The 25,789-nt window shown below is 39.8% G+C and overlaps 1 protein-coding gene across 4 annotated transcripts in view; it reads right to left on the bottom strand.

Moving 5' to 3' along the window:
* Positions 1-21,384, bottom strand: part of CYTIP (cytohesin 1 interacting protein) — a 90,278-nt gene extending 68,894 nt beyond the window's left edge. Inside the window, exons 1-3 of one of the 4 annotated variants that reach the window (XM_069574372.1) lie at positions 21,239-21,384; positions 20,239-20,286; positions 19,652-19,753 (exon numbers count right to left, since the gene is read on the bottom strand). In XM_069574372.1, coding sequence (XP_069430473.1) covers positions 19,652-19,654 — 3 coding nt within the window. In that variant the 5' untranslated portion in view covers positions 19,655-19,753; positions 20,239-20,286; positions 21,239-21,384. The remainder of the gene's footprint in view (positions 1-19,651; positions 19,754-20,238; positions 20,287-21,238) is intronic. The other 3 variants (XM_069574376.1, XM_069574374.1, XM_069574375.1) reach the window with 3 other exon arrangements.
* Between the last annotated feature and the right edge of the window lie 4,405 nt (positions 21,385-25,789).

The following is a 25,789-nucleotide window of genomic DNA, read 5'->3' as shown; positions in this document are numbered from 1 at the left end:
CCTCTTGCAAATTTCTGGCATTTCAGGAAAATTTTTTATCTCCATTTTTGTTTCTTTAACGTAGAGATGATTCTAACTTCTCAATTGTAAGAAAACTCTCTATACTCACAATGAATTAAACCAAAAAAAGAAGAGTAAAAACTTTCCAAAGAAAAGAGAAATGATGCTAAAGGTTGTCAAGAGCCAACTGATTGTATTTTAATAAAATTTAGCCACTTTAAATCCCTTTTAGTATTAACAGGGATGAGATCAAATAAGCCAAGAGATTGACTAACAAAATTTGGCTGATTCCACCACTGTGCAGTGAATAAGGACAAATGTATGTATGTGAATTGTAATGAACATGGAGAATAGACCAGACAAACTGCATATTCCAAACTCTTGTTGATACATTGGGTGGAATGGAATATGGGTATGAAGTATCCCTAATTAGCTCTGTGTGAAGTTTTTTAAAGGGAAAAATGTACATACAAAGATTGTGACCACACTTACCTGGGACTTCTGGAAGTTGGTTCTAGCAACCAGCAAAAAAAAAAAATGTATAAAGGATTTCTGTGATACAACAGTCAGCCCTTTTTCAGGCCATTTTCCCCTCCATTTCATGTCTCTGCCTACGGCAATATTCTGAAAAAGTGGAAAGTCTTGTTAAAATAACAATGGGCATTGATTCCCTTCTAAGTGTTCTTCTATGCAAGCCTTTAGCACTCGTGTTGCTTCAATAGGAAGGCTACTCATTATAAGATAAACAAGGTTTGAGAATCTAATGTATAACACGATATGATAGTTGATAACACTGTATTGTATAATTGAAATTTGTACAATTATAGAATTTAAATGTTCTCACCAAAAAAAAAAACAACGGTAAACTTGTGATATGATGGATAGGTTGACTAACTCAATGTGGGTGATCCTTTCATGATGTATACATACATTAAATCATCATACTGTACACTTTAAATATCTTACAGTTTTGTCAACTTTACCTCAGAAAAGCTGGAGGTGAAAAAAAAAAAAAAAGAAGTCTATTGAGGTAGACGGTATTTCCAAACAAGAAATAGAGCCCCGCTAACACATGACCTACAGCTAAATACACCTTCTATTCTTAGCCTTCCAGGTCGTACCTCTTACTCCATCACTAGAAGTGCCTCTTCAATGATCTGATCAGAATCCATTTGACACCTCCTCTAACTTCATCCCTTCAAAATAAGGTATTTCTATACTTTTTAAAAATACATCCAAAGCTAAAGGACATACATGCTCATAAGCCCCTTATCTAGAACAGAGAGTAAAAAGTTGAATTTGTTTTTGTATTCTCCCTTATTTTATGTATTCTTACAATAAGTAAAAAATATTCTTATAAATAATGATTTTACTGAAAACGTTTTTATCGCATGCCAAGGCATCAATATTTTTTCACATTACATAACAAGTGCTGATATAAATAGTTTTAATCTGATAATCCAAGCACCTGTTGTCTTCCTGTCCCCACGTGGAGTGGTTTCAACTGAAATACTTCAGATCATTTTTTATGATGAAGAATTAACAGGGCCAAGCCCATAACAACCAACACTAAGCAGACAGTATGAACAAAAACAAAACACAAAACAGAAAGTTGGTGCCTAAGGATGGAGTGTTCAGGCCTCCCAACTGATTGCTGACTCTGAGTCTGGCAGCGTTTCTCCATCACTGGGGCCCGCCTGCCCTCAAGAAGACCCTTTGTTTGTCTTGTGTTTTGCACTGCATGTTTATGTCCACCGCCACCCTCCCCCACCAAATTCATGGGCTTCCCAGGTGGTGGTAGCGGTAAAGAACTCGCCTGCCAATGCAGGTTCCACTGCTGGGTCAGGAGGATCTCCTGAAGGAAGGCATGGCAACCAACTCCAGTATTCTTTCCTGGAGAATCTCATGGACAGAGGAGCCTGGTGGGCTACAGTCCAGGGTCGCAAAATGTCAGACACAACTGAAGCAACTTAGCATACACACACATGCCCCAAATTCATATATTGAAACCCTAATGCCCAATGTGATGGTATTTGGAGATGAGGCCTTCAGAAGGTTATTAGGTCTTAGGAGTGGAGCTCTAATGACAGGATTAGTGCCCTTATAAGAAACAGAAAAGAGAGCTTTCCTCTCTCTGTGCTCTCTCTACCACATGAGGACACAACAAAAAGGAAGCTGACTCCTGGCAGAATCTGACCACGCTAGCCCTGTGATCTTAGACTTCCCAGACTCCAGAAGTGTGAGGAATAAAGATTTGTTGTTTAAATCATCCAGTCAATGGTGTTTTATAGCAGCCTGAGATTAACACACATTGAAACCTGTGATAAACGTACAGTCCACAAAGTCGACCAGGCTATTTGGTCATGTTGCTGCCAGAGTGTCCCATAGCAGGAAGCACTGCTGGGAAGCACAAGCTTTCAGGATCAAGTAAATTGTGAATGGAGCACCATTTACTATTAAATATCATATATTATTTTAACGTTGTTCCATAAGCTGAGGATAATATTCAGTAAACCAAAGTTTCTTAAATTCTCTGAACCTCAGTAACCTCACCTGCAAAATGAAGACTATATTTGTTTTTGCAGGGTTATACTGAGAGATGAAAAAATGCCTAGGGCAGAGGTTGGAATATAGTAACTCAAAATTTAAAATGGCTTAATACTATGGAGAACAGTATTGAGATTCTTTAAAAAAAAAAAATAACCCAAAAACAGAGCTACCATTTAATCCAGCAATCTACCTACTGGGCATATTCAGGAGAAGATAGTAATTCAAAAAGATATATACACTTTAATGTTCATTGCAGCACTATTTATGACACGTAAGACATGGAAGCAACATAAATGTCCATCAACAGAGAAATGGATAAAGAAGATGTGGTATATATAACACAATAGAATATTACTCAGCCATAAAAAAGAAGGAAATAATGCCATTTGCAGCAACATGAACCTAGAGATTATCATACTAAGTGAAGTAAGTCGCACAGAGAAAGACAAGTGTCATATAATACCACTCATAAGTGGAATCTAAAATAATGAAACAGGTTTTTAGTTTACAAAATAGAAGCAGACTCACAGACAGAGGACACAGGTTTGTGGTTGCCAAAGGGGAAAGGTGAGGAAAGGGATGAATTGGGAGGTTGGGATTGGCATATGCACACTACTATATGTAAACATGAAATTAAAAGACGCTTACTCCTTGGAAGGAAAGTTATGACCAACCTAGAAGGCATATTGAAAAGCAGAGACATTACTTTACCAACAAAGGTCCGTCTAGTCAAGGCTATGGTTTTTCCTGTGGTCATGTATGGATGTGAGAGTTGGACTGTGAAGAAGGCTGAGCACCGAAGAATTGATGCTTTTGCACTGTGGTGTCGGAGAAGACTCTTGAGAGTCCCTTGGACTGCAAGGAGATCCAACCAGTCCATTCTGAAGGAGATCAGCCCTGGGGTTTCTTTGGAAGGAATGATGCTAAAGCTGAAACTCCAGTACTTCCGCCACCTCATGCGAAGAGTTGATTCATTGGAAAAGACTCTGATGCTGGGAGGGACTGGGGGAAGGAGGAGAAGAGGACGACAGAGGATGAGATGGCTGGATGGCATCACGGACTCGATGGACATGAGTCTGAGTGAACTCCGGGAGTTGGTGATGGACAGGGAGGCCTGGCGTCCTGCGATTCATGGGGTCGCAAAGAGTCGGACACGACTGAGCGACTGAACTGAACCGAACCGAACTGAGCTGAATATGTAAACAGATGATCAACAAAGACCTATTGGATAGCACAGGGAACTCTACTCAATAGTCCCTAATAACCTATAATGGAAAAAAAATCTGAAGATTAGATACATGAGTATGTATAGCTAAATCACTTTACTGTACAGATAAAACTAACACAACATTGTGAATCAATTATACTCCAATATAAAACGAAAATTTCAAAAAGTCTTAGTAGTAGTGGTAAGAGGAGAAGGAAAAGCGGTAATAGTAGAAATGGTCATAGTAGTTGTTGCAGTAGTCATAAGGTAGTCATAGTCATAAAGTAGTAGTAATAACATTAGTAAAGACACTGGAACACTACTGAAAGAATGATGAGAAGGGAGAAATTAAGACCGAGGACATTGTAGGCCCAGCATGTTCAAAAGCCATCATGCCAGGGATAAGAAATTTGAGTCAGTGGAGTCTGCTTCTAAGCAGAACAAGGAAGAATCTACAGAAAGCATCCTGGGAAAATGACTGCATCACTTCAACTTCGGCTATATAGATCTTCTCTAATGAGGCTATTCACAAGAAGGGTCCATTCTAGGAGGTCACTGATGAGATTTGAACAAACCTCCAGGCAAGTTGGATCTGCAGTCAGACACCAGAAGAACCCTTCAATCCAGAAAGGCACATTCAGGATTTCTGTTCACAATATCACTGCTTATGCAATTTCTCTGTGACATGTATTAAGTAGTACTGAGAAAGCACCCCAAAGTTTTAACAAACCATAGCACCACGAGAAACAAACGATGATTTCCACTTCCCTGTCTCTTGTCCGAGTCTGGCCAGGCTTGGCTTGGAGGACTGACTACTCCGTCATGCTGGTGCTTCTGGAGTCCCGGGGTGTGCTTGCGTCACACGCTTCACACACGTGTGTCTCCCATGAGGAGGGACTGGGAAGCATCAGACCCACACAGCCTTGCTCCTTCAGGTTTTAGCTTGCTCCTCCAGGACACTTGCCATGATCACCCTCTTCAAGGACCCATCTGAGTGTCTGTCTTATGCACTGTGTTCTGCTGTAGTACGTGGGATTTTTCTTAACACAACATCCTGTAACCAGCTCTCTCTTTTATAGAATTTCGGAAAGATTTAAGCTCTCTTGAGGCAAGGTCACTTTCCTTTTCTTCACTTGTATCTCTGTCACACAGCTAAGTGCCCGGCAATGGTTGATGCTCTCTCTATATTTGCTAAAAGAATGATTAACTGTGATGCAACGGTGGAAGGGTTTACATCAGAGATTAAGAGCAACAAGAATTCCAAGAAGGAACAGAGGGACTTAGGTGACATGGAGTAGAACTGCAGGCTGATACAGCTGCATACTTCTAAAGAAACTTGGTGACTCCAGATGCATCTGAGCCTACCTATAGATGGCAAGAGAAAGGTAAGAGAAACCCAAGTAAGATGGTAGGTGTTGTGAGAGGGCATCAGAGGGCAGACACACTGAAACCACACTCACAGAAAACTAGTCAATCTAATCACAGTAGGACCACAGCCTTGTCTAACTTAATGAAACCAAGCCATGCTTGCGGGGCAACCCAAGACTGGTGGGTCATGGTGGAGAGGTCTGACAGAATGTGGTCCACTGAAGAAGGGAATGGCAAACCACTTCAGTATTCTTGCCTTGAGAACCCCATGAACAGTATGAAAAGGCAAAATGATAGGATACCAAAAGAGGAACTCCCCAGATCGTTAGGTGCCCAATATGCTACTGGAGATCAGTGGAGAAATAACTCCAGAAAGAATGAAGGGATGGACCCAAAGCAAAATCAATACCCAGTTGTGGATGTGACTGGTGATAGAAGCAAGATCCGGTGCTGTAAAGAGCAATATTGCATAGGAACCTGGAATGTCAGGTCCATGAATCAAGGCAAATTGGAAGTGGTCAAACAAGAGATGGCAAGGGTGAACATCGACATTCTAGGAATCAGCGAACTAAAATGGACTGGAATGGGTGAATTTAACTAAGACGACCATTATATCTACTACTGTGGGCAGGAATCCCTCAGAAGAAATGGAGTAGCCATCATGGTCAACAAAAGAGTCCAAAATGCAGTACTTGGATGCAATCTCAAAAACAACAGAATGATCTCTGTTCATCTCCAAGGCAAACCATTCAATATCACAGTTATCCAAGTCTATGCCCCAACCAGTAACACTGAAGAAACTGAAGTTGAATGGTTTTATGAAGACCTACAAGACCTTTTAGAACTTGATGTCCTTGATGTCCAAAAAAGATGTCCTTTTCGTTATAGGGGACTGGAATGCAAAAGTAGGAAGTCAAGAAACACCTGGAGTAACAGGCAAATTTGGCCTTGGAATGCAGAATGAAGCAGGGCAAAGACTAATAGAGTTTTGCCAAGAAAATGCACTGGTCATAGCACACAACCTCTTTCAACAACACAGGAGAAGACTCTACACATGGACATCACCAGATGGTCAACACCAAAATCAGATTGATTATATTCTTTGCAGCCAAAGATGGAGAAGCTCTATACAGTCAACAAAAACAAGACCAGGAGCTGACTGTGGCTCATATCATGAACTCCTTATTATGAAATTCAAACTCAAATTGAAGAAAGTAGGGAAAACCACTAGACCATTCAGATATGACCTAAATCAAATCCCTTATTATTATACAGTGGAAGTGAGAAATAGATAAATGGCCTAGATCTGATAGATAGAGTGCCTGATGAACTATGGAATGAGGTTCATGACATTGTACAGGAGATAGGGATCAAGAACATCCCCATGGAAAAGAAATGCAAAAAAGCAAAATGGCTGTCTGGGGAGGCCTTACAAATAGCTGTGAAAAGAAGAGAGGTGAAAAGCAAAGGAGAAAAGGAAAGATATAAGCATCTGAATGCAGAGTTCCAAAGAATAGCAAGAAGAGATAAGAAAGCCTTCTTCAGCGATCAATGCAAAGAAATAGAGGAAAACAACAGAATGGGAAAGACTAGAGATCTCTTCAAGAAAATTAGAGATACCAAGGGAACATTTCATGCAAAGATGGGCTCGATAAAGGACAGAAATGGTATGGACCTAACAGAAGAAGAAGATATTAAGAAGAGGTGGCAAGAATACACAGAAGAACTGTACAAAAAAGATCTTCATGACCCAGATAATCATGATGATGTGATCACTAATCTAGAGCCAGACATCTTGGAATGTGAAGTCAAGTGGGCCTTAGAAAGCATTACTATGAACAAAGCTAGTGGAGGTGATGGAATTCCAGTTGAGCTGTTTCAAATCCTGAAAGATGATGCTGTGGAAGTGCTACACTCAATATGCCAGCAAATTTGGAAAACTCAGCAGTGGCTGTAGGACTGGGAAAGGTCAGTTTTCATTCCAATTGCAAAGAAAAGCAATGCTAAAGAACGCTCAAACTACCACACAATTGGACTCATCTCACACACTAGTAAAGTAATGCTCATAATTCTCCAAGCCAGGCTTCAGCAATATGTGAACCGTGAACTCCCTGATGTTCATGCTGGTTTTCAAAAAGGGAGAGGAACCAGAGATCAAATTGCCAACATCCGCTGTATCATGGAGAAAGCAAGAGAGTTCCAGAAAAACATCTATTTCTGCTTTATTGACTATGCCAAAGCCTTTGACTGGGTGGATCACAATAAACTGTGGAAAATTCTGAAAGAGATGGGAATACCAGACCACCTGACCTGCCTCTTGAGAAATCTGTATGCAGGTCAGGAAGCAACAGTTAGAACTGTACATAGAACAACAGACTGGCTCCAAATAGGAAAAGGAGTACATCAAGGCTGTATATTGTCACCCTGCTTATTTAACTTCTATGCAGAGTACATCATGAGAAACGCTGGACTGGAAGAAACACAAGCTGGAATCAAGATTGCCAGGAGAAATATCAATAACCTCAGATATGCAGATGACACCACCCTTATGGCAGAAAGTGAAGAGGAACTAAAAAGCCTCTTGATGAAAGTGAAAGAGGAGAGAGAAAAAGTTGGCTTAAAGCTCAACATTCAGAAAACGAAGATCATGGCATCTGGTCCCATCACTCCATGGGAAATAGATGGGGAAACAGTACAAACAGTGTCAGACTTTATCTTTTTTGGGCTCCAAAATCACTGCAGATGGTGACTGCAGCCATGAAATTAAAAGATACTTACTCCTTGGAAGAAAAGTTATGACCAACCTAGATAGTATATTCAAAAGCAGAGACATCACTCTGCCGACTAAGGTTCGTCTAGTCAAGGCTATGGTTTTTCCTGTGGTCATGTATGGATGTGAGAGTTGGACTGTGAAGAAAGCTGAGCACCGAAGAATTGATGCTTTTGCACTGTGGTGTTGGAGAAGACTCTTGAGAGTCCCTTGGACTGCAAGGAGATCCAACCAGTCCATTCTGAAGGAGATCAACCCTGGGATTTCTTTGGAAGGAATGATGCTAAAGCTGAAGCTCCAGTACTTTGGCCACCTCATGGAAAGAGCTGACTCATTGGAAAAGACTCTGATGCTGGGAGGGATTGGGGACAGGAGGAGAAGGGGACGACCGAGGATGAGATGGCTGGATGGCATCACAGACTCAATGGACATGAGTCTGAGTGAACTCCGGGAGTTGGTGATGGACAGGGAGGCCTGGCACGCTGCGATTCATGGGGTCACAAAGAGTCGGACATGACTGAGGGACTGAACTGAACTGATAGAAGGCAATGGCACCCCACTCCAGTACTCTTGCCTGGAAAATCCCACGGACGGAGGAGCCTGGTGGGCTGCAGTCCATGGGGTCGCTAAGAGTCGGACACAACTGAGCAACTTCACTTTCACTTTTCTGTTTCATGAACTGGAGAAGGAAATGGCAACCCACTCCAGTGTTCTTGCCTGGAGAATCTCAGGGATGGGGAGGCTGGTGGGCTGCCGTCTATGGGGTCGCTCAGAGTTGGACACGACTGAAGTGACTTAGCAGCAGCAGCATAGATGTTCCAAGTTAAAATTTACATTTCTGGTTGTGACTTGTATATTTACAAAGCAGCAGCCAAAATCAATAGCTGTCCTACCAGTAAGTGGGTACCCACTGAAAGGTGAGCTGGCTCAAGTGATGAAATGTTCCTGTAAATAGGCACAACACCACTTGCATTTAGAACATTGGCATTTGGGGTACAGTATTTGGTGACAGGCAAAACTGCCTTCAGAGAGAAAGAGGAGATGGGAAATGAAAGAAAGTGAATGCTGAGGAGTATGAATTCACAGGCATCGCCTTGGCTCAGCAGAGCAAAGCATCAAAACAACGCATATGCTACAATAACTAATGCCAAGGGACTCGGTGACATCACTCTTCAGAGATTCAACAACCAGAATGTCACATCCTGGGCTGATGGAGAACCCTGTGGAATCTTACTGAGTCTGAGGATAAGGAAAATGCTCCTCTCTACATAACGGAGTTCAGCGATGACTCAATGGAAAAATACAGCTTTAAGTACACTTTATTCAAGATCTTCAGACATGAATAATTATGTTCATATTTTAACTTAAAAACCACTGATATCATCTGAAAAGGAATTAAGAAAAATAGCATTCTTTTCTGTCATGCCTACATAGTGGTCACTCACTGTTGGGATATGGGATTAGGTGGTGGTGGACAGGCTAGTGCAAGGGAAGACGGGAATGAGACCCCCAGAATAATCTGAGACAGAAGCTGAACCTATAGACTTGAGTGTGTGGATCAGGGATCCAGTATGCTGAGAGCAAGCACATAAGGGCCTGTCTCTGGAAGGGTTTGATTATAGCTAAGAGGGCCAGTTGAGAACTGAAAATTCAGGGAAATAAATTCTACTGGCTATGGAACCGAGCCTACAGCCAGGAGATTAGCACATCCAACTTCAGGGGAGAAAAACGTTTGAATAAAATAGGCCTTCATACACCTCTAAGACAGACAAGGCCAATTGAAGTGAAGGTAGGAAAAACTGGAAACTTCTGTGTTGTTTTTTTTTTTTTTCTCTCTCATTTTTTTTTTTTTAGTTTTTTATTTTTTAAATTTTAAAATCTTTAATTCTTACATGCGTTCCCAAACATGAACTCCCCTCCCACCTCCCTCCCCATAACATCTCTCTGGGTCATCCCCATGCACCAGCCCCAAGCATGCTGTATCCTGCGTCAGACATAGACCGGCGAGTTTTTAAACTATAGAGAAGTTAAAGCAGCAGTTAATAGACAAATTATGTCTACATTTACTGCTGCTTCCTAAACTCTCAAAATTTATAATATAGCAACGAATTGGAAAGCATGTTCATGGACTTAAACAAAATATAGAGAAAATGCTAGAGACTGAATTCCAACATTCATTTCTTTGAAAACACAGTAAACAGACATTTTAAAGGTAGCTGAAAATCTATGTGGCATCTGTAAAAACATGAGTTTGGGCAGAAAACTGGCTTGTTTTAGGAAAACACTTTCATCAACATATCCCAAGGGATAGGTTGGCTTCCCAATGGCTGAGTGAGAAGCCCAGGTCAGTCCTTGCAGTTGCTCTATCAATTCCAATGCTCTGAAAGTGTTAGCCAAAAGCGTTAATTGTTCCAGTGTCTTTATTTGCACTACACTCCATTCCAGCTCTGCCACAGCCTCAGATCTGAGATCACATTTATGCGCCTTTCACCATTTTCAACGATCTACCTTTTTTCTTTGTCTCTGTGTTGCACCCCGTATTTCTTTCTTTTCTCTTATTTAAAATAATTTTCCCATTATTATGTCTGTTTTAGGCAGTTTGTAAAATATAAAAATCCATTCCACCACCAATTATCACTGTGAACATTTGTCATGACTTTTCTAGTTCTTTTTATTGTTATTAATTTTAACTAGATTAAACAGTTATGCATAATTTTATACATATATATCCACTTTTATTACACTTAGAGCACTATCTAATAACTGTTTTCTTTCCTCACTAATAACTACTCACAACATGATCTTAATTTAGTGTGATGGTTCATCCTATAGCTATACCACTGCTGCTGCTGCTAACTCGTGTCTGACTCTGTGCGACCCCTCAGATGGCAGCCCACCAGGCTCCTCTGTCCCTGGGATTTTCCAGGCAAGAATACTGGAGTGGGTCGCCATTTCCTTCTCCAGATATAATATAGTTTTTACTTATTACTAATTAATTCAATTTTATTAAACATTATTTCTAATAATTCACTATTAGAAATAATGATTGCTATAAAATGTGAACATAAATCTTTGTCCGCACAGTCATTTTTGTAGAACAAAATCCTTATATGAGAAAATATTGGTTTGAAAAATATGGCTGGTTTTAAGCCTCTTGATGATGGTGGTTTACTCGCTAAGTCGTGTCCGACTCTTGCGACCCCATGGACTATAGCCCGCCAGGTTCCTCTGTCCATGGGATTCTCCAGGCAAGAATACTGGAGTAAATTGCCATTTCCTTCTCCAAGGGATCTTCCCGACCCAGGAATCGAGCCCAGGTCTCTGGTATTGCAGGAAGATTCTTTACCAACTGAGCTATGAGGGAAGCCCAGGCTCTTGATAGATATTGCTAAATTAATGGCAGAAAACTTGCACATTAAATCGTTCATCCCTCCTGCAGAATTCCTGACAAACTTGATTATTAGCAGTTAAAAATCTTTGTTAAAAGGTGCTCTGTGAAAGCTGCTACCAAATTTTTGTTTTAATTTGAATTTTTGAAAATTTGTCCTTCTTTGAATACAAGAGAAGGTTAGGATTTTTCATATTTTATTAATTATTCTGTTTCCTCTTTTGTGATTTGCCTATAGATATATATGAAAAATCACAATTTCTGTAATGTGTTAATAGCTGTTTGTCTTTTCATTTGGCTTATAACATACAGAAAATTCTTTCAATTTTTTATTCAGCAATCATTTCCTCTGTCATTTCCTTAATTGCTTTTAAGTTTAGAAAATATTTTTCTATCTAATGATCAGATAAATATTCAAATATATTTCTTCCAAATTATTTTGGCTTAACTATTTACACTTAGCTTTTTAATCTATGTGGAATAAAGTGGTTATTTTTATGGGTATTCACTAAACTGAATTTTTTTAACCTAAATACTCTATTTCCCCAAAATAGCATTTTAAATTACCCATCCCCTGTCTCACTGATTTATGGTACTTAATTTATCCTATTAAGCTTTTCTGTTATTCTATCCTATTTATTTTTATTAAATTAATAGCTCTGATCTTTAGCTTGTACTGGTTCTTGTTCTCAGGTTTCAACTCTACCCCTTACTAGTTATCTAGCAGTAGACTAGTTATGGCCTCTATGACTCAGTTTCCTTACCTGTAAAATAGGCATATCAGTATTACTCCCATCATGACACTGTCATGAAGAGAACATTGATTAATAAAATAAAGAACTTAGAACAATGTTTGGCACATAGAAAGCACCATAGAGTGTTGGCTATTACTGTTGTCATTCTGCGTTAGCAAGGCAAATCTTTTTTGCAATCCTGATCTTTCAAAATTTTCATACCTCCGTTATCGGTTTTTTTAAATAACCTTTATTTTCAAATGAAAATAGATTTCTTTTAATAAAAGAAATTTCTGATAATAAAAAATGTATGTCCATTATAAGAACATTTTTCAGAAAATGCATAAATATAATTTTAAATCACTTAACACCCACCACTCAAAATATATGTTGTTAATACTTAGCTAGGAATTTTTCAAATATTGACTATTTATTAGTTGGGTACAACCTCTTATTTTGACAGAAGGTTGTTTGAGAGACCAAGGCACACAAAGAATGGGCATCTACAGCTAAATGTGAAAGAGTTAACATAATAGGCAAATGCAAGCTTTGCCCAAGGGGCTACATTTCGCAGAACCATCCTACATTGAATTTACCAGCTTCAATTTTATCTTTCTCTGCTTCTTTTAACCTGGTTTAAAGACCAACAAAAATTGTGAACACAAAAGAGTGTTCTAGGAAAACAGATCCCAGCTTTTGGGGAGTGCTTGGTTTTTCAGGTAATAATGAGTCACAGTAGACTTACATCATTCAGAACAGTAACTGTGGTGCAGAGTTTTCTGCGGCCTTAAGCTGACTGTACTATCAAAGAGAAGGCTTCCAGGAAGAGGTGTCTCTACTTACCCACCTGTGCTGCTGCCTAGTCATCTCAGGATCAGTATCAGCGACTATACAACACAGAGGATGCAGAAGACAGTGCAACTATCCTTTGGTAGACATTCACTGTCAAAGGGGAGTCATAAAACACCATTCTGTCCCGTACAAAAGTGGAAAATCTGTTATCTATTTAGAAACCAGATTTCTCTATTTTGACTGTTTATAATAATATAATAATATTTTAATATAAATTAACTCTAAGCAGACTATCTTTTAGAGTAGTTTTAGGATCACAGCAAAATGGACCAGAAAGTACAGAGTTCGCATACGCCCCTTGTCCTCATACACACACAGCCACCCCCACCACCAACATTCCACTCCAGGGAATTTGTTGCCAGTAATGAACCTGCACCAATGTATTATTATCACCCAAAGTCCAGAATTCATATTAGGGCTCACTTTGTGTGTGTACATTCTGTGGGTTTGGGTAAGTACCTAATGACATGTATCCACTATTGTAGTATCATACAGACAAATCTCACTGCTCTAAAATACTTTGTTCTCCACTGGCTCATCTCTCTGTATCCCCACTCCCTAGCAATCAGTGGTCTTTTCACTGTCTCCAAGTTTTGCCTTTTCCTGGATATCATATAGCTGAAATCTGGAATCAAACATTTTGTAGCCTTTTCAGGTAGCCTTCTTTCACTTAGTACTATATATTTAAGATTCTTCCATGTTCTTTCATGGCTTGATAGCTAGCTCATTTTTTAGTACTGAATAATATTCCATGGTCTGGAATACACAGTTTATTTGCCTACTAAAGAACATTTTGGTTGCTTTCTAGTTTGAGCAGTTATGAATAAAACTGCTTAAACATTCATGTGCAGGTAATAATGTGGATGTAATTTTTCAGCTCATTTGGATAAATACTAAGGATTGCAGTTTCTTGATTCTATAGTAAGTATATGTTCAGTTTTATAAGAAACTATCAAACTGTCTTCCAGAGTGACTGTATCATTTCTAATTCCCACTAGCAATTAATAAGAGTTTCTGTTGCTCCCCATCTTGACTAGCGTTTAGTGTTGTCAGTGTTTTATATTTTCACCATTCAAATAGATGTGTACTGGTATCTTACTGTCATTGCAGTTTGCAATTCTGTAATGAGATGATGCTGGGCATCTTTATAAATGCTTATCTGCTATCTGTATATCTTCTTTGAAGAAGTGTCCATTTTGGATCTTTTGTAATTTATTAATCAGCTTGTTTTTTTTATCATTTGGTAGACGTTCAAGTTCATTTGTATATTTTGGATAGCTGTCTTTTATCAGATATGTCTTTTATAAGTATCTTCTCCCAATATGTCTGGCCATTTTATTTTCTTGACAATATCTTTCACAGGTAAGTTATATAATTTATATCAATTAATTTTTGCCCCCAAGAGCACACAATGCAATAGGCTATGGAGGGCAAGTTTTCCTCCTACCCCAGATGTGACCTGTAGAGTCCCAATAGTGAGATAAAGAAGATGGATAACTAACAACTGAAGCCACCATCTCCTCCAAGGCTAACTAAAGTGAAAGTGAAAGTCACTTAGTCATGTCCAACTCTTTCTGACCCCATGGACTATACAGTCCATGGACTTCTCCAGGCTAGAATACTGGAGTGGGCAGCCATTCCCTTCTCCAGGGGATCTTCCCAACCCAGGGATCAAACCCAGGTCCCCCGCATTGCAGGTGGATTCTTTACCAGCTGAGCCACCAGGAAAGCCCAAGAATACTGGAGTGGGTAGCCCATCCCTTCTCCAACGGATCTTCCCATCCCAGGAATCAAACTGGTGTCTCCTGCACTAAGGCACAGGTGAAACATTCTGATGCTCTCCACTGTCATTCATACTGTGCCCTCTCCTTCCCCAGTTGAGTCTACAAGGAAGACTGAAACGGAAAAGAGAAGCAGAAAATCGTCAAAGCTGTGAGTTAGCCTTGGTAAGGGTGGGAAGGGAGTGATGATTGAAGTTTTTGTCTACACCTCTCGCCACTGAACAAGTGCAGCAGCTGCCAAGAGAACCATTCTTAAAACCAGAGAAGAGTGCCTACCGTAAGGGAATGCTGCCATTTCATGTCTAGATTTGACATCTGTAATAGGTGGTGGCCTTGCTAATCCACCCCGCCCCCACCCCGTACCTATTTGAACAGAAGGAAAAATCGAGATGTAGAGAAGGGAGAAGGCACAGTCCTGGAGCATGTTTCCATGCACCAAGTGAACTCAGGGGAAGTAGCCAGGTTTGTGCTCTCTTACCACGTTCCATGCATGAGGGCTGGCTGCTGAAGGAGCAGACCTCAGCATCAGGAGGCTGAGTGGCTCGCAGGCCTTCCTGTGGCAGGATTTCCTGTATCACTGACTGTCCACTGAAAACCCTTCTATGGATGCCTACCATCCAGAGAGCTGGCCAGTTCACATTAACCAGGAAAAGAGCCAAAAACTTACACAGAAGAACTACAGGTACACTATTAAATGTGAAAGACTTGTCCTCTTTTCTTCTCCTTCCTCCCTGCCCCAAATATGAAACTGTAGTAGCCTAGAAATGGGAGAGGGTATAGTATCCCAGAGACATAACACAGCCCTGTCCTTCTGATCTCCAAACCTTACTTCTGTCCTGTGATACTGGTGGAGGGTACCATTTTCAACTGGATGAGAATGAGTTTTTACAGCACGGAATCGGTTTTGTTTTTGTTTTACAGAAAAAGAAAACTGACCAAGCCATCATGGTATCTGCTCAAAGAAAAGGGAGATTTGACAAAGCTTAAGTAATTAGAGAAGAAAAAAAAACTGTTACTTTCATGCAAATGCCCTAGGCCAGTTCAGACTTCTCAGTAAACTCATTACTCAAAGTAAACAAAATAATATAATATTACCATCAAGAACAGAAGTGCTCCATTAAAATGATCATAAGTGGAAAGTGAACAAATAGGACACTAATATATTTTGCATTATATTTATGAATAAAAATTAGGAAACAATTAACGAGAAACTCTACAGGATTATTATGAATGCAGTTGTACAGCAGATGTAAGGTATATTAAAGGAGTAGAAGGGCTTCCCAGGTGGTGCTAGTGGTAAAGAACCTGCCTGCCAATGCAGAAGGTTTAAGAGATTCGGGTTCAGTCCCTAGGTTGGGAAGATCCCCTGGAGAAAGGCAAAGCAATCCACTTCAGTTTTCTTGCCTGGAGAATCCCATGGACAGAGGAGCCTGGTGGGCTACAGTCCATAAGATCGCAAAAGAGTCGGACACAGCTGAAGGGGCTTGGCATAATGGCACAAAGGTTCAAATCCTGACTGTGCTGTTTGCTGTCTCTGTGACCTCTCATAATCCTCCAGGGAAATGGTCACAAGGTTAACCTCGTTAACCTTAATTAACAAGGTTAGTATAAGGATGAAAGATGAAATGTGATGACTGGAGTGGGTAGCCTTTCTCTTCTCCAGGGGATCTTCCTAACCCAGGGATGAAGTCCGGGTCTCTCACATTGCAGGTGGATTCTTTACAAGCTAAGCCACAAGGGAAGCCCATAATACCTGTCAGCTGATAGGCATTCAAAAAAATGTTACCGCTATTTCCTTCACTACTTATCATGACTGTCAATTTCACAGTTGTTTATCCAGAGAACTGACAGCATTAGTTAAAACATATTTAAGTTGAAATTTGAATTTGTGTGGAGAAAACACTAAAAATTTCATGCTGCTGCTGCTGCTGCTAAGTCGCTTCAGTCGCCATAGATGGCAGCCCACCAGGCTCCTCTGTCCCTGGAATTCTCCAGGCAAGAATACTGGAGTGAGTTGCCATTTCCTTCTCCAATGCATGCATGCATGCCTGCTAAGTCGCTGCAGTTGTGTCTGACTCTGCACAATCCTATGGACAGCAGTCCACCAGGCTCCTCCGTCCACAGGGTTCACTAGGCAAGAATACTGGAGTGGGTTGCCAAAAAACTTCATAGTTCAGGGTAAACAAAATTCCTAAAAATAGCTCTCATCTGGTGACAACTTAGGTACTATAGTTAAGGACTACTTTCCAGATGAGAGAAATATAAAATGAAATGTTTAAAGTGTTGGGATTTGGCCCACCATCTACACCTTATCATCATGTATCAGGCCTAGAAGGACATTTAGAGAGGAGAAAGTGAAAGTGAAGTCGCTCCATCGTGTCCAATTCTTTGAGACCCCATGGACTGTAGCCTACCAGGCTCCTCCGTCCATGGAATTTTCCAGGCAAGAGTACTGGAGTGGGTTGCCATTTTTTTCTCCAAGGGATCTTCCCAACCCAGGGATCGAACCCAGGTCTCCTGCATTGCGGGCAGACGCTTTACTGTCTGAGCCACCAGGGAAGTTTAGAGAGGAGAGTAAGGCCCAAAGAAGCTAAATGACTTGCCTGCAGATACTTTGAGCCTACCTAACCCTTTCCTGTTCACATCCCTCACCTATTAACTTGTTTGCTGGTTCAGCCATACCTTACATTCAAGTGCTGATAAACGTCATCTTTGTCTTTTAATAAAGGCACCTAACTGGGACTTCCCTGGTGGTCCAGTGGCTGAGAGTCCATGCTCCTAATCCAGGGGGCTGGGGTTTGATCCCTGGTCAGGGAACTGGATCCCACATGCTGCAACTAAGAGTTCTCATACTGCAACTAAGACCTGGTATAGCCAAATAAATAAGCATTTTTTTTAAAGGGCACCTAACTAAGGAATCAGTCCCATTTCCTCTTCTCTTCAAGTGTCATCTTGGGAGAGAAACTGGCAGCAGCCATCTGCAAGCCAGCCAGCCAGTTCAGTACAACCTGACATCACAATGAATTACCAGAAAACGATTTCATTTAATGACAGTCTATTTGATTTGTGGTTCCTGTTTCCTTCCTCCCATTGACTGTTTCTCTCTTCATTCATCATTCCTTTGATGTAGGGTGGGTGGCAAAGAAGAACAAATCACTGAATTTGATACATTTCACTTTGTTCCATTTTAGACGTTTTTATAATGATTTTCCCAAGGAAAATCCATTCAACTATTGATTTAAATACTATTTGGGGATCAATTATAATTCCAATTAACTGTGCCATCTGTGTTGTTCATTACTATTCTTGGGAAACATTCACAATGGTGAGAAATTGTGTCTCCCAAGCTCATGTTTATTCATCTTCTGGTTTAGAATCTATCTTCAGATGCTGTCCCTGGACCCCCAGGATCCAGGAACTAGCCTCCTGGTTGATCCTGCCTTATATCTGCTGCAAACTATTTTCCTGGCTCCAGAGGAATTATCATTGACATTGCTTTCTCTCCCCACCACTAGAGGAAATGTTTACTAATTGCTTTATTATATGTCAGTCACTCTGCTAGGCACTTTGTATTGTTTCTTTAAATCCATGAGGTAGACAACAAGGTTGTCTCTTTCAAAAGAGAAGAATATAATTTCAGAAAGAAAAGCATTTTGCGAAAAAGCCACAAGGGTATTTGAACCCAGGTCTGGGCGCCACAGGCACTGCTTCTTTATCCGGGCTGCTTAGTCCCTTTCAGCACCAGGTGGCTGGTGGCTTCTGAACCAACAGTCCTCTGATGAGATCAACAAGCTAGAGAAACGCTATACATTCTTTCTCAAGAGTGATGTCCTCCAACACCTACCTTTTTACAAAGCAAAGGTTCCCAGGGGTACATATTCCCAATCCCTGCTGACTTCCTGAATCAGAATCACTAGAAGTAACAACGACAATCACTAGAAGTTCCAGAACTAGTCCTAGAACACTTTTTCATCCTAAAAGTCTGAGATCCACTGCTCTTTCTTCTTTGACACCAAAACTGTCCTTTAATAAAGTTTTCTTGGAGACAATGTCCTGACCCCTGGTGGTTGAACCAAAAGTGTGATCGCCTTGATGAGCATTTGAGGGAACACTATGATCTGCTCACGGCTCACCCTCTGGCTGCAACTTTTTGAGTAAGTTCCAGCTGCCTCTGCCTGAGCTCTGATTACCTTATTCAGACCTGTCTCACAGAAAGTACATAAAGCACCTCGTTTGGTGATCTTTTTTTGTAGCAGCTACAAAAAGAAATACCTTTTTTGATCAGTAAGTTTTTTTGATTGTCTATTCTTTGCAGATTGTACAGAGCTAAGAACAGAGGCCCTGTCCTCAGAAAGGCTAATGTGGATATAGATAAGAAAATAACAAGTCTTCTCTACCTTTTTTCTTACACACACACACACACACACACGGTAAATTTCCATTAGCTGCCTTATCCTGTCTTCATCATTAGAATATCATATTTGAACTCTAGTGCTCAGTCCATTTAAATTTGGCTTCTCACCAATTTCCTCTTTCCTTTTCTTTTAACAAGAACCTTCAACTTTCTAAATCAGCCTATTTTATTGGTATTTTTCCTTTCTTGCAGTAACATCACACTCCTGTTTTTACTGGACCTTTCTAACTGTTGCTCAAAATTGTCTGGATGTCACAAATTCAACATTTGCTTGAAAGAAGACATCCCTGTGATCAAATCTACTGACCATATGCTATCAGAGAAAGTAGAAGAGACGTAGTAACAAGAATATCAACCAAAGAGACCTAGTAAACAAGTAGAAGCTGAAAATATTTAGGAACTAAACCAGAAAGAACCAAGCAGCTCATTAAACACTTTCAATAAAGAATTCCCAACAATTATTCTGTCCATATTTTATTTATCTTATTATAAAACATTTCATTGGAATTTATTCATTTCCTCCCCTCCCCCACATCAAAGACAAGAACATAATGAGAATCAAGCACAGATTTCAAAGTTGAACTTACCATAGAAGTTTAGCTGGTAAATCTCAGCCAGAGATCCCTCCTTGTTGCCACACCAGAGCTATAAGGTATAATCTGGTCTGCTCCAAATGAATTTACAGCCCCCTGCAATGCAATAAGACACTGACATTCCAAAAAGGAAATTCAATCTCACCCTAATTCATGCTGCCCTTTCTCCTTCTTCCTGAAGGGGGTTCCCATCTATTTCGGGACATGGGCAAACTGTTTAGTATAAAATACCTCACAAAAAGAAACAACAAAAATTCAGTAATGCCTGTTGATCCCTGAGCCCTGTACCAATGGAAAATCAAGGTTCTTCCTTCTATACTGAATTAAGTGGAGAAAAAAAAAACCATTTCTTATCTGAAGTCACTCCCATCTAAATGTTTCACATGTGGATTTTATGGGGACACTAAGTTTTCACAGTTTCAAATGCTACTTACTATAAACTAACTTCTAATTTTATTCCCCTTGCTTTTGTTTTCAGATTAATGAGTTCAGTTTAATTGGAAGAAACTTCCATAATTTGTTCTAAACAAAATTTAAGACCTTTTGTTTACTTCATGCTGTTCAACTAAAGTCAGACTTACCTGAGTTTTCCCTTTAAAGCAAAGCAGGCACCATTCATGTGGTCTGTCCTTTCAACAGAAAACCATGTTAGTTTTTTATCCACATAATATTCATTTCCAGTCCCTAGAAGCAATTTCTAGAGAGAGCAAATTTGCCACACATACAGCAAGTAGCATATAAATATGCATCATGAAAATTTTTCCACTCACAGAGAAAACATCATGATTTGGTTTGGAAAACAAGTCATTTTATAAGTTGTGGAAAATAGGATCTGTTCCTGTCTTTAAGGCAAGATCTGCCGCTGATAGACATTTTAGTTATTCTGTGCCTGTAACCAGCTTTCCCTGAATTACCTTGAGATATTCATGGGGTGTGATCAATTGCAAGTTCATATATTGTAACCTCAAAAAGAAAAAAACTCTTTTTCTTAAATTTGTTCATAAAGGACAGCTATTCTTAATAGCAAACAGTTTTTTTTCCCAAATCACATTTGAACTGTTTAATTATTGAGTTTCCAAATATCAAGACAATTTATATAGCAATAAACACCTTGGAAAACATTGCAGCCTATGATTATCTATTGTGAGATAGAATCTCTCTTTTTCATCATCAAATATTTAAAAAATTTGTAGGGAAAGTAATCATAAAAGCTGAAATTTCTACCCATGTAAAAGAAACACATCTTGTCTGAGTTCCTTCTTATAAAACTATAGTATTTTCTACCAGTTACTATCAAGGTTTTGTATTTTGTGTCTAAAATCATACACACTCTAGAATCCAGCTGCTTCGGCGTGTGCTCCCAATTGCCCCTATGACACCCTTTATCTCCCTTCAGGATCTAAACCGATGTATCCTCACAGATCAACCTGCTTGTCCCAGTAGTTTCTTGCATGGCTGACAAAGAATCTGCATCCTTCTATACGCCAGTTGCTCTAAGTGTTATTAGGATCAACCCAAATTCCATTTTACCAGAGTCTCTTGCAAAGTCTTAAATCTTTCTGGCATCTGCTCTGCCCCTACCTGTACTGCAGGGCTGGAGGTGGCACGAAAAAGGCAGTGGGAACGGTGTGGCTGCCTTCAGGGAGATCCTGGCCCGGCACAGAGCTGGAGGAAGGCAAAGCCAAAGGAAGAAGAGGAGGAGGAATTTGTATGCCACTGCAAATGTGAAAGGGTGCCAAAAAAAACACCATTCTTTTTCCCAAGAAGTTCAAAGAGCTTTGCAAACATTAACTCAGGAGCCCAAGTAGTCATGCAGAAATTATTAATCTATTATGCCCTTAAAGTAATCACCGCAAGCAAAGCCATGAGGAAAGAGAGTCTATTCACTGTTTCACTAGACCTCAGATATTTATTGAGTACCTACTATGTGTGAGGCACCAAAGGCACAGAAACAAGCAAGACGGCCAAGATCTGTGCCCCACCAGGCTCTTATGCTAGTCCCCGGCCTTTGTTTGCCCAGTCAGAGTACAAAGCACCTGGCTACACTTCTTATTACACTTATTTACACTTTATTTTTGCCCAAATTGTTTAATGGGATGTGCTTCATCCTTCAGAATGCCTATAATGTGCTAAGTGCTGAGGAAACACACAAAAGATTACCTGTAAATCTCATTACGATGATCAGAGTTGGGGAGTACCAATTCAAAGTACTTTATTTTAAGAAGCCATAAACAAAGCTTTATTGTGAGTAGTCCTGTCTCTTGCAATGTTTATGGAATTACTATAGGCAGACAAAAAGAGTGAAGATCAGTATTATTATTCCAAGCAGTTTATATAAGTAATTTGACTCTAAAAAAGATTAATCAGATGAGCAAGCCTATTTGGTGAAGTGGAGAGGCTTTATCCATGGGTCTTTTTCTGACCTCTTTTTTGTTTTATGTGACAAAACAGCAGGTCAGATATAGAAAGTGACTTATGCCATTTCTAAGTATTTCTTCTTAGACAGCAGACTCAATATTTTAAGTTATATGGTTATCTATGACTAACTGGAACAAAGAGGCTGTTTTTTAAAAATGTGTGACTTTCTGATGAATCAAAAGGGATTTAAGCTGTTGTGTTTTTTAAATGCAAGATAAGAATTCTAGTCTGTTCTGGAAGTCTCTAACCCAGTTTGGATGGAACTTAGAGACCTTTGCAGTCCTTATTTAGCAACTTACACATATGTTGAAAGTCAGAGGGAATTATAATACCACTTAAAACTCAACTTCCCTCCCTCATAAACACTTCTCTGACTAAACAGAATACAAGAGAGGATGGACTTCCCTGGTGGTTCAGTAGCTAACACTCTACAGTGCCAGCGCAGTGGGCCCGGGTTCAATCTCTGGTTGGGGAACTAGATCCCACGTGCCACAAGTAAGAGTTTACTTGCTGCAACTGAGTCCACAAGCCACAGCTAACACCCAGCACAGCCAAACGGATAAACAAATATTTTTAAAAAGAATGTAACAAGGAAATAATATTGATCTGTTACCAAGTGAATTATTTAATACACACAGCCCATGAAATTCAAACTCTTTATCTTATTAACTCAGTAGCCCCTACACTGGGCCCCAAACTACCAGTCCAGCCTCAGGCTCATCTCCCTATTATTCTCACTGCAACATAGACTTCATAATTTTCACTATATCATACTTAATCACTGCCTTGAAGACTGCTCCCCACTCCCTCCAATACATGCATAATGAACTCTGCCCATCTGGAAAATTGTTCATTTTTTAAGATCAGATACTTCTAGTTACTTCTTCCCCAATTTTCACACCATTAGCTTGTTACGTATCTATTTATATAAGTATGTAACTAGAGCTTGCAAACTTCCTATAGAGAGAGAGTCCTTTGTATGTTCAATAACCAGTACTACAACTTTGTTAAAGCTGAATTTCCTACAAAACATCAATATAACACTTCCTGAAGCTGGCAAGGTGATGAATTAAACATGGGTTTACTTTGCAGGTGAAAGCGCAAATGGGATGTCTAAAGACCCTTTATTATGCAGAGCTGCTAATAAAGAGAATAATATAAGTTAAATAAATTATTATGTTAAAAAATATACTATTTTTATTAAAAAGCTACTACAATAATATCAACATCATTGCCATTTAGCTTTTTACCCTTTAAATGAGCCAAGACCATATTCTATTCCAATTATAATAATTACACTGAAGAGAAAATGGTATGCTCATGGACTTGCTACAGAGGACGAGAAAGCTAACCGTTGAAACAGTGACAATACTAGCTGAAGCTATTTATTTCTGGTTTCAAATGAAACTGGAGAAGAGAAGCGAGGGATAGGAAGGACCCAGAAAAAAAGAGGAAAGAAGAAAATGGAGGATATATTGCTGTCAAAAATTATCCTTCAGATTCACTTTTGCCATTTTTCTCTTTATGAAAGTGAGAAAAATTGATGTTCTTATAGGTTGTATAGAAAGAACATATTGACAGTCAGTTGAAGATAAATACTGCTTAGGAAACAAGCTGTTTTGTCTCTAGGGGTTCTTATAAAAATTATTTACAGGATATCCTTTCTTTTCATTCTCTCGATTTGAAATATTGATGATCTGTTTTCTAGTTTTGCGCAAATAAATTTCTGGAATTTGATAACTGAACAATGTTGATTTGTACACTAGTGTGAACTCTTGTATGGTCTGTCTTATGTAAAGTTAGTTGATAAAGCAGCGACAAGGTTTGAGAGGATTGATTCTAATTTTGAAATAAGTTCTACTTCGGATAAAATATTATTAAACAGCATTGCAGACTGCAGAGAAATCATTCATAAAAGGAAGAGTCAACCGAGGAAGCAAGCTAACTGCTATCCTATTTTAAGAAATTGCCACAGCCATCCAAGCTTCAGCAACCACCACCTTGATCAGTCAACAGCCATCATCCTCAAGGTAAGACCCTCCACCAGGCTTGCTGAAGGCTGAGACATGGTTAGCAGTTTTTTAGCATAATTTATAATTTAGGGAGGAGAAGGCAATGGCACCCCACTCCAGTACTCTTGCCTGGAAAATCCCATGGGCAGAGGAGCCTGGTAGGCTGCAGTCCATGGGGTCGCTAAGAGTCGGACACGACTGAGCGACTTCACTTTCACTTTTCAGTTTCATGCATTGGAGAAGGAAATGGCAACCCACTCCAGTGTTCTTGCCTGGAGAATCCCAGGGACGGCGAAGCCTGGTGGGCTGCTGTCTATGGGGTCGCACAGAGTTGGACACAACTGAAGTGACTTAGCAGCAGCATAATTTAGGTATATACATTGTTTTTTTAAGACATAATGCTATTGCACACTTAATATACTACTGTATAGTATGAGCATAATTTTTATATGCACTGGAAAACCAAAAAGTTTATGTGACTCAGCTTATTGTGATACTTGCATTACTGCAGTGATTTGTATCCGAACCTACAATATCACTGAGGTCGACCTCCTCCACATCACTTTGTGTGTGCGTGTGTATATTTTGTGTGTGCATATTCTAGTGTGAATCTGTGAATAGCATATATATTTAAGATGTCACACTTTTCAGTGGACACAGTGAAGTGCTTTCTCATTCCTTATTAGTTCATCTGATCCTCACAGCAACATTTTTAGTTGGGTATGTACCTTACAGATGAAGAGACTTCATCTCAGATAGATTGAGTAACTTGCAGAATTTATACGTAAACCCAGGCAGTCTGACAGTACTCCCAAGGTTCTTCCATCATAAATCATGTGAATACTTCAAAAATTATTAGAGATGCAGCTTTGATTCTTTACATTTCTCTAAAAATGCTAATATTGTACCCCTGTTTACTGAGCAAGAAGTATGCATAAAGGTTTTGTGTTTTTTTTTTTCCCCCTGATGATTGGAAGTCCTCTAAGAAGCCACATGTCATTCAGGGGATGCATTCCTTGATTAATTAGTCCTCATCAACACGCCAGCAAATATTTATTTTCAGATAAAACTCCGAACTCTCAACCTTCATTAATTCTTTAACAGGCAATGCAAATTCATTTTTCCTGCCAAATCCAGCAGAGGGCAGGATGCTCCCACCAACAGCCAGCTAGCTGGTGCCACCAGCCAAACCAGGGTAACTACTTGATAGAGAGTGTTGTGATGTTAGAGCAATCATCATTTTCTCACCTGAATCTGAGAACGGGTGTGGGCTTGAGCTGAGAATAGTGGCTGCTGTACAGGGTCTGAGAAATGTCAGAAAAAGTATTACTTTGAAGTTTGCCCACATTTTGTTTGGAATTTGATCTTTAAGATACCTGGAAACCAGCCAATTCCAATTATCTTCCTGAAATATCTTGCTGAAGTAGGCTACATGAGAGAATTAATTTAAAATGTGGCATGATAATTTCTGATTCTGGTGTTAGGCTGTCTGAGGTTACAGGTGGGCCATTATACTCACATGCCGTCTCAGGTTGCCATCTCAGCCTATCCTGCACTTACCGCCTCTCTCTGCTCTTCAGAATTTGTCATGGCTTCCCACTGCTTGCCCTCCTCTGCTTGTCTTCACTGCACAGTCCCCAATGATAAGGGCTAATGACCTCCTGCTCACTAATTCAATCCTCTCTTTCTCCAGGCCCAACTC

This window comes from Ovis canadensis, chromosome 2 (assembly GCF_042477335.2).
Source record: "Ovis canadensis isolate MfBH-ARS-UI-01 breed Bighorn chromosome 2, ARS-UI_OviCan_v2, whole genome shotgun sequence".
Taxonomy (NCBI): Eukaryota; Metazoa; Chordata; class Mammalia; order Artiodactyla; family Bovidae; genus Ovis; species Ovis canadensis.
Note: the sequence above shows the minus strand (reverse complement) of the source record. Positions and strands in the feature narration are given on the sequence as shown.